Raw genomic sequence first — 10,136 nt, 5'->3', positions numbered from 1 at the left:
TTTTTTTATGTTGACAGAAAATAAATTCTGCCTTTTGAAAACCACTCATAAAATCTATTTAATCTAAACTATTGTATTGATTTACTAGAACACTTTTCCTGCATGTTGTTAAATACTGTCCATAGTATGTGGTTTTCATTATAAACTGTACACTAAATAAAATAGAACAATGACTGTAAAACATCAAGTTCTATTCTATAGGATCTTTTGTTAGCAAACAATTAAAACTATATTTTGAACAGTTCTATTCTATATAAATAAAGTTAATAATCGACAAAAAAGTACAGTAACATTAACATATAACTGGGCTGCAAAAACACCTACAGAACTAGAAAAACTTTAATATTGACAATATAGGTAAAAACGGTTGAACCTTGATGTTGAGAAATTTTGAAAAAAAATTTGGTAAAACCTTGAACTTTTAATACTTAAGTGTAAAGTAAAGAAATTTTAAAAATCAGATCTGAAAAATTCATCATACAAAAAATAAGTTAGCAATAGTTTTTTTTTTTAAAAGCACATTTGAAGTAGCTTTAAAAGATTAACGTCAACTTAAATTCGAACATTTTAATATCCAACAATTCAAATTCTTAAAAAATTGTTAAATTAATATATTAGGTATCCCATGTATAATAAATAGTTAACTAACTTTTAATTTTTGCCAGATAAAAATAATAAACTAATTGATAAATATGATACAATTCTAACTTCTTATAAGAATGATAATAACCATATTATTGTTTTTAGGTTTTTTAGCTTACATCTGTATGTTTCAATTGTTTATTTTATAGATTTCATAAAAAATAAGATAGAATAATGGATAAATGTGAAAAAAAAGTTTCTGAACTAAAAGTTGTTGAACTGAGAACAGAACTTTCCAAACGAGATGCTGATACAAAAGGATTAAAATCTGTCTTAGTCCAAAGATTGCTGGAAGTGAGTTAAGTTTAATTGACTTAAGCAAAATGTTTTACTTTAGGGCATATAGAAGGCCACTAGGAACGTATTGAACTCATGGCTTATATCTCAAAACTTACTTAAAACTTGGTTAATCAGTAAACATTATATGATAGTTTAGATAAAACCTTACAGAAATATGACCAACTTATTAATAACAAGGCAGACCTCCGTCCTGTACTCTTATCAGGTATGCCAAAAAATTTTGAAACCTGGAAAAACCTGGAATTTTTAACAATTAAAACATTTTCAGTAGTAAAATTTTAATTTTCAAAAAATAAATCATATAAATAAAAAGTTTTTGTATCATAATTTTTTCAATCAAAAAACACATCAAAATAGCCTTAGACTATCTTTTCAATGTTTTTATACCATTTAACAGAGTTTCTTACCTTAAAACTAACTTTAAATTAAAAGTAGACCCAAAAGTATGTACTTTTCAAAACCTGGAGAAAATTTTCCAAAAACATTTGGCAACCCTAATTCATGTAGATAAAGTTAAGTAAATATATAAATATTTAATACGGTTTCACTAACTGATAAGTTGTGTTAAAATATATTGATTAAGGAGTCAACCTAGATTTTTACAAGTTAAGGGCATAGGGGAGGGTCCGACATTTTTGTTTATTAATAATAACATTTGATCTTGTATGAAAGCTTGAAGTACAAACTACAAGCCAGTTTTTATAAAATTAAAAAATTATATTTAGATTTTGAGATATTTTAATTTTTATAAAAAAGTTTCCAATACAAATGTATGGATCGCAAATTTTTTACGTCAATTTCTCGGATCAAAAAATTACTAAAAACTTATCGTCTCCTTCATTTTTTGAGCTAGTGACATCAAACTTTCAGAAAACGTTCCTTTTATAGTTTAAAAGACTTTGAATGTTGTAATTTTAAAAATATTTAAAAATAAAAATTTTGACAAAAAAAAACAAAAGTTGTAAGTTAAAAAAAAATATTTAAAATTTTTTAAATAATTCCTTTATTTAATCTTTTTAAAATTTAATTATGCACTTTTTGTAAAATTTTGAAGAAGATTGCTTAAAAAATGAAGGAGGAAATAGATTTTTAGTGGAATGATCTTTTTTCGCGTTTTTAGTTTGCGCCTTCCATTAGGAACCTATTGAGGTCACGGGCTGTGATTGCTCATATATCAAAAAATACTTTGAATTTTTTCAAGCAGTTAAAAATGTGTGATAGCTCAGATAAAACTCTTTAAAATAAGATTAACTTGTAAACATTGAGGTGGACCCCCTATGCCCTTAATTTTATTTTATAAAGCTTAATCTGAGGTATCAGACATTTTTAACTGCTTCAAATAATGCAAATCTTTATTTTTTAGCAATCTTCTTCAAATTTTAACAGAAAGTGTATTATTAAATTTAAAAAAGATTGAATGCAGGATTTTTTTTTTAATTTTGAAAAATAAAATTTTTATTAGAAGAAAACCACCTATAATTTGCCTCCAACTTTGAACGGCTATATCTCAAAAATTACTTTTAATTTTTTGAATCTGTAAAAAGCATCTTGTAGCTTAGTAAAAGCTATATAAAATAAGATCAAAAACCAAAAAAGGGTGTTTACCCCCCCCCTATGCCCTTAAACTAATCAATAACCAGATACCAAAAAGTATTATAAAACTTTTGTTTCAAACACAAACTTAAATACACAAATGAACAAGACATACAAGAGAAAAAGAAACCACCTCAAACAAGAAAAAAAATTTCAACCCACAGTACTGTCATTGCGTAAAAACCAAAATTAAAAAAAATATTAACAGATAATAGACAAAAATTTCAAACTAAACAAAAAATAAGTAGAATCAGTTAAAAAACATCTTACAGTTGCATGAATAATATTAAAATTAATCCAAAAACATAACTGTTATACGTAAAAACAAATAACAATAATGAAAACAAGACACTTTGCAAGTGTTGAATAATGAATAACCTTAAATAAGAGCCCCTTAATAGTAGATGCTTGGTTAAGAACGCCATGTATAAAGGAACAATCAGCTCAGCAAATGAATCATAAAACTATTTTGGATCAACAGGTAAAACATTCAAAAAATGATGATATAACTTTAACAGTTACTTATAAGGAAAATGAGACATAACTTTTAAAATACATCTGGAAACTGGAGAGTAACAAAATTAAGTTTGAAGTAAACTGAAAAGTTATTTATCACATTAAAAACAAAAAACCCACACAGTATTTCTAGCACCTGCATCCTTTAGAAGATAGCAATTGCTATAGCTTATAGGGGAAACACTAGTAAATAATTATAACACATGTACACACTTCATAAAATATTTTAGAATGTTCTTAGAATTTATTGTTATCTATTAGTTTAATTGAGATGGTCAATTTATTGACATCTAAACAATTTACTAAGTATTTGACAATTATATTTAGCTGCTTAAAAAGGAAGGAAATGAGAGTGGTTTAATACATTTCGGCTCTTGTTCTTCGCCATCTCAAAAGTTGAAACAACTAATAATCTCTCAACAAAGCTTATCAGAATTTGAAGTTACTGAAGCGAATGTAAGTAATGTTTAAAGTAAAATTTGTTATGTTCAAATATATTAGTATGTTATTCTATTTTTTCAAATAAATTTAATCACTTATATTTTATAATATTTTTCTCTCAATAAAATTTTATAAAGAGCTGTTTGACAACATCTAATGCAGATATATAAAAAATCCTAAACAAGTGTTTATTTAAAAGCCTCACAGTGGGACGGCTAATGTAAGTAGCAAAAAGAAAATGCAATTTATCTTTGAAAAATTGTGGGTAAAAAACCAAGATCCTAGCTCATTTAGTTCTTCAAGCTGAGCTAAAAATATCCATTTACAACAAAATTTATTCCAGTTAATGCGAGGCGATTTGAAGGGATTTTGATAAAATCAAATTTTAAGTCTTTAAAAGTTGAAAATCAGTAAACAAAATGTTTTCTTTTTATATTTGATTAATTGAATCTGGTCTGATCTGATTTAGATGTTTTGTAGATCACTAGTTTATATGTGCATTTGCTTAAACAACCAAGAGCAAAACAAAATATACATTCCTTCAAGTTTTTTATTTTATAAGATTATAAAATTTTATAGGCATACACTTTCGTTAACTTTGTTTATAAACAAATGTTCATTTACTGATCATCCTTCTTTTTATGGCACAATATTTTTTTAATGCTTTAAATTTAATGATTTTTGTTCTTTAATCAATCACCTTTTTATATATATTTAAAAATTGCTACTTTATGGTTGGACAACTTATGTAGTGGGTGGTCCAAATGTGGCAACCTTTTCATTTTTTGAACTAAATTTGTTTGATGTAGACTTAAGCTGGCTGCATTACTTAGTTAAACTAAACTAAAAAATTCTCTTGGATCACACTGAATCTAATTTAAAAAAAGTTTTGTTCTGGCTGGTTAAATTAATTTTTTCTACTCAAAAACACTTTTTAATGATTAAGTTGTCTTTATAATTGCAGAACATAATAATAACTATTAAATATATAGATAGAAAAATAGAAAAAGACAGGTTACGTATGTATTTACCTTAAGTATCATTTTTCATATCATAGGTTTTATTGTGCACACTAAAGTAAATTTTATGCACACTGGTTCAGGCTTGCCACACACTCAGGGAATTCAGGGAAACTCAGGGAATTTTCAAGTTATAGAAAATCTCAGGGAAACTCAGCGAATTTTGATTCTCTTTTTTAATTAGGGAAACTCATAGCAGTTTTGGTTTTTTCTAAAAATTTTGTGGAAATTTTAAGATTTTAAAAAAATCTCAGCAAGAATTTTTTCTATATCTAGAATGAGATTTAGTTAATCCAGATTCAATATTTTTAAAAAAAGTTAATTTATTTTATTTTTAAGTGCTTATTTCAGAATTTTTTTAGCCTTGCGGCTAGTCCTTCAATATTCTTATAATTAAAATTGTAATTTTTTAATAAATAATAAAGTTTTTAAAAATTAAAAAAAAAAATCAGGGAAATTTAAGGTTACTCAGGGAAGTTTCTGGTCACTCAGGGAAGATTTTTTGACTCAAAGAGTGGCAACCCTGCTGGTTTTTAAATTTGGCAAAAATAATTTTGAAATTTTTAACTAAGCACATGCTAAATTTGTTTTGCCTTAAAGAGTAATGTAATTAAAATTAACTTGAGATATTTGTTATTCATGTAGAGGTAAGCTTAACATTTTGACTTAAAACTAGTATTTTACTATTAGTTTTTTAACAAATACTAAATTGAATATAAAATATATTATTGTTTTGTAGAGGTTACTATCTAGCATTTATTTTATGCGAAAAAGTAATTATGTTTGTCTTAAAACTGTAAGGAAGATCCAACATTTATATTACTTAAATTAAAGGCTTAGGGGGATCCAACATTTAAAAAGTAAAGAACACTGGCTCCTATTTGGAAGCTTAGATTGTATTAGTATAGTAGAATACTAATTTATAGAACAGAAAAATTTCAATAACATTTTGAGATATAATCAGTTTTGTAAAATATCAGATACAACTAAAGATACAATAAAAAAAAATCATGGCAGATTTTCTCAGAGCTTTGAAAAATTCAAAAAAAAAATTCTTTATTAATTATAAGCTGTTTAGTTTTTACTTAAAATTTTTAGGAAGTTTTATTTAAAATATTAAAACAACTTTAAAAGTAGGTTTAAAAAAAAAGTTTAATTTTATGACTAAAATTAGAAAAATACCTTTCTTTTTGTTAATTTTTTATAAAAATTTATTCAACAAAAAAAATCTGTCTCCTACAAAATTTTTAGAAGATTAAACTAAAAAAGATTTAAAACAGTTTTTCAAAAACTACAGGTGGAAATAGATTTTTGTTTTGCACCTCCCATAAAGAACCTATTAAACTTTCCATCTTGAATCACTAATATCTCAAAAGTTACTTAGGATTTTAAAAAATCGTTAAAAACAACTGATAGCTTTGTTTGTATATAAAAGTTAAGACTAGCTTAGAAAAAAAGTGATTACCCCTCCTATGCCCTTAACACTGGCTGTGAAATCAAGCTTAATAGTATTAATAATAGGTTTGGTAAAATAATTTATGGACTAACTTCTGGTAATAATCAATTTTGTAAATATTTCAAATAAATATCCGACTTATTACAAATTTTGTTATCAATTTTCTCCAGGGTTTAAATATTATCTACTTCGTTGTTTTTTGAGATAGAAATCTCTAATACTTAAAAATGATCCTATTGATAAATTTAAAAAGGTTGTTTTTTTTCAACAGAAATATAGATACAGAAATACTAATTTTTAAGAACTATAATTAGTGTTTGCTGACTATACAGTTGTAATGATGATAATTAAAAATTTAAACCTTAACAGTTCTCACCGTATAAAATAACATAATTATAAATAAGTTTCACCAAAATGACTCAACTAAACAAAGTAATAAAATTTTTTTTTTTGAAAAAGTTTGCCTGTAAATAAATGTATTAGAAATTTTTGAATTATTTAATTATTGTCAATAAACGATAAAAGAAAAGCGCACAAATTGTTTGGTCTAAGGACTTGGTGTACCAAAGAACCTTTTGGTTATTGATTCGTACACCGTAAATAGAAAATCTATGTTCAAAATAAAAAACAATTACAAAAGAATGTCCTTATAAATATAAAACCATGTCAAAGAAGAAATTCTTTCGACATTCTAAGACGATTTGATAAACTAAATTGTTGTTGTATGATTACTGACTAATAATGAAGTAGTTATAGTTATTAACTTTTTCAAAAAATAGTTAAAAATTAGAACTTTTATTCCAATTTTTTTTTTTAATTTCTAAAAAGGTTAGAATGATAAACTTCGAAAACATCTGTTCAAAAAATGTAGGAATGAATAAATTTTTAGTAAATAGTCAGTTTTCTCCTTTTATAATTAAGCTATGAAACTTTTAAACTTCAATTGCTTGTATTTTAAAAGTTACTTTGAAATAAAGAACGATAAAAAGCAACTAGTAGCTTATTTATTTGTATAAAAATAAATCTAAAAAATGAATCTTTACCCTCTCGTTTAAACTGTAACATATATAACAACCTCGGAATTAGGTATTTAGAAATTTATTATAATAGTGTTTTTATTTTATACAGTTCAGTTATCTTATTTATATTATTATGATATTAAAACACCTAATTTTAACAAATAGCAATGTAAAACAGTTAAATTAATTAAAAAAAAACACAATTCATTTTTGTTTAATTTGTTTGAGTACTTTAGTAAGGCTCATCAGAAATTGTATCTTACTAAGTTAAATTGAATTGAAGTTGAAATAAAATTATACTGTAGAGTGTATAATAAAGTTTTAAAATATAAAATGACGCAATAATCGAATGTTAGAACTAACTAAAAGCTTATACTATAGAACTTTGCTGTACTAATAAAACTCGTTAGATTAAAATCAAACTAAAATAAACCAGCGATAAGAGTGAAAATAAATCTACACTTAAAAATTTTAACGGGAAACTAATTACCTTAAAATTACTAATATAAGGATTTAAAAAGTCTAGTCTGGTATACAAACTTTTTCTGCTTACATAAACTGGGCCTTAAAGATTGAATGCATAAGGCTTCAAGAATATGTAGCTGAAAAGAGTTTTCCGCTCTCACTAAGACTGAAAAGTTCTCCTTTTTATAGTTTTTAGCACACTCCAAACTATAAAAAGGAGAACTTTTCACTTTTTACATATAGTAAGTTATTTTAAAGTAATTAGTTTCCCGTTAAAATTTTTCAAAGTGTAGTTTAAAAAAAGTTTTTTTTTCATCTTCTTCTTAATGAAGCAAAAACACATCCAAATCATATGGACTTGAAAGAATGTTACAATATTACCAAAAAAATGTGCTGTACTCCCTACTCCTACAAATATAAAGCTGCAATGAATACAATACCTTTATGTTTTTAAATTTGACACTTATGCTATATTAACAATTTATGTATGTATGTTTAAACTTTGATTAATATTAATTGAAATTTTATTTATTAATGTAAAGTTGATTAGTTAATTGATAATCATTATTTTTTTTAAGATTCAAAAAAAAAAAGCTACACAGCCAGTTGAACTTTTGAAATCATCAACAGCAACTGAGTATTATTAAATTAAACTTGTGTTTTTGACTACATGCTTAAAAATAATTACATATCTGCTTTATAGATTGAATCGGCTGCAAATCAACAGCAACTGAGTATTATTAAATTAAACTTGTGTTTTTGACTACATGCATAAAAATAATTACATATCTGCTTTATAGAATGAATCGGCTGTTCAAATTTCCAATACTGATACAGAATCCAATGAAAAGGAAAAAAGAGGTTTTATTTTCTATATTTTAAATGATAACAAAAGTATCATTACTTTACTTTTTTTTATAATATTGATGAGAAAAGATTTTTTTTTAAGTTTTAGTATATTTTTGTCCTTATGAGAATTTATTATTTAACTAAGTAAGAAAAAGAAAGATAAAAACCAAATTATTTACTTTTAAGTATTTAATCAATTTTGAATCATCAAATTCAGTCAAATTGAAAAAAAAATTAAGAAGAACTTTATATAAAACTTGAGCACGTATAATGGAAGTTTAAACTTGGATTTATTTCTCTGGACTAATCATTCTATAGTCGACAAAGTTTAGTTTTCAGATAGAATAAAAAAGAATTTCATTACTGTAATACATGAATTTGTAGTTAAAGACTAAGTGTGTTTAAGTTTTTACGTGAAATGTATATTTACTTAATAAAAAAAAATATTATCAGGAAATATTACAGTAGAAGTTGAAGAAAAAATTGAAGATTGCAGTTTCAAAGAAGAAATTATCGAACATGAAAAAAATATCGAGGAAAAATCGCTGTCAGGTTCTCACAGCGGTACAAACGAAGTTGAAATGGTTGATAGTTATGGTCTTAAAGATGTTAGTTCAAATGAAGAAGGATTTTTAGATATTGAAGTCGATGAAAAAATTCTACAACTAGTAAATAGTAAAGAAACTTCTAAAACAGTTCAGTTTCAGAGTTTAGATGACGATGATGTTGAAACTAATTCTATTTTTCACGCAGAAGCTAATAATAGTAATAAGAATTTTGGAGATAATTTGCCAGACAAAATAATTTGTGATCAACAACTTTTTAAAACAAAGACAAAAATACCAAAAACAAGCTTGTCTAATTTTTGTTCTGATAAAGAAGAAATAACCCCTGTAGAAAAGAGTACAAAAGACAAAGATGTAGATAAAGTTTTAGAACAGGATAATCAAATTAAGACCATGTCTGTTGGTCTTGATCTTGTTAAAGATAATAGTCAGTTACTATGTGAAAAACTAGAAGATCAGGAAAAAATTTCAGATGGTATGGTAGAACTTGCTAATAATAGAGGCATAGCTTTTGTTACAAAGTTGGATCAAGAAAAACAAGAAGTAATTTTAAAGCATGATCATGAAATAGATGATCGAAAAAATAACAATTTAGACAGCAAAGATATTGACCAGTTCCATGATAGTGATATGGTTGAACTTAGTGGAGGTGAAGATGCTTTAGATGATCTGGACTACGATTTCGACAATGGTGAAAATAATGCAAGTACTACAAAAACAAAAGAAGCTTATAGTAGAATTCCCCTATCTGAATCTCAAAAACCAGCTACTAATAACCCTGGTCAGCCAAGGTTTGTTACAAATCAAGCACTTGAGAAAGTTTTATCAAATAAAGGCAAGATTTATGAAAAGAAAACCAATCATTATTTGATTTTATCAATTCCCCATTAAATCATGATTTTGAAAATTGAAGAAATCACTAACAAGCTTCAATTCATACTTTTTTATTTTTAAACAAAATCTTATACAAGAAATAAAAGCAAAAGAAATAATATAATTTAAGTTAATTTTCCAAAATAGATTACATTTTTATTAGTAGTCAAGTTCCTAGTTTTTGTGTATTTTTATTACTATTAAAAAGATACTATTTAATTTTCCTTTACTTATGGTGTATATAAATTAGGAAAAAGACCATTGAAGAGGATAGTAAAACTTTGTGGATTTCTGGTGTTTCCAATAAAACCAAAGCGTCTACATTGAAACAGCTTTTCAAGAAACACGGAGTTGTTAGTTGAATGATATAAAAAGATTAAAATAGTGCTAATTATAG

The 10,136-nt window shown here is 25.2% G+C and overlaps 1 protein-coding gene across 3 annotated transcripts in view; it reads left to right on the top strand.

Annotated features, from left to right (window-relative positions):
• Positions 1–798: 798 nt before the first annotated feature.
• Positions 799–10,136, top strand: part of LOC145832750 (uncharacterized) — a 33,097-nt gene continuing 23,759 nt past the window's right edge. For all 3 annotated transcript variants that reach the window (XR_014369733.1, XM_082940088.1, XM_082940086.1), the window contains exons 1-5: positions 799–936; positions 3,379–3,507; positions 8,252–8,312; positions 8,754–9,657; positions 9,990–10,092. Coding sequence is in view for 2 of the 3 variants with exons in the window: in XM_082940088.1 (XP_082796214.1) it covers positions 817–936; positions 3,379–3,507; positions 8,252–8,312; positions 8,754–9,657; positions 9,990–10,092 (1,317 nt within the window). In the remaining variant the exon portion in view is untranslated. The remainder of the gene's footprint in view (positions 937–3,378; positions 3,508–8,251; positions 8,313–8,753; positions 9,658–9,989; positions 10,093–10,136) is intronic.

Source organism: Thalia democratica, chromosome 3, assembly GCF_965202585.1.
Source record: "Thalia democratica chromosome 3, ktThaDemo2.hap1.1, whole genome shotgun sequence".
Classification (NCBI taxonomy): domain Eukaryota; kingdom Metazoa; phylum Chordata; class Thaliacea; order Salpida; family Salpidae; genus Thalia; species Thalia democratica.
Note: the sequence above shows the minus strand (reverse complement) of the source record. Positions and strands in the feature narration are given on the sequence as shown.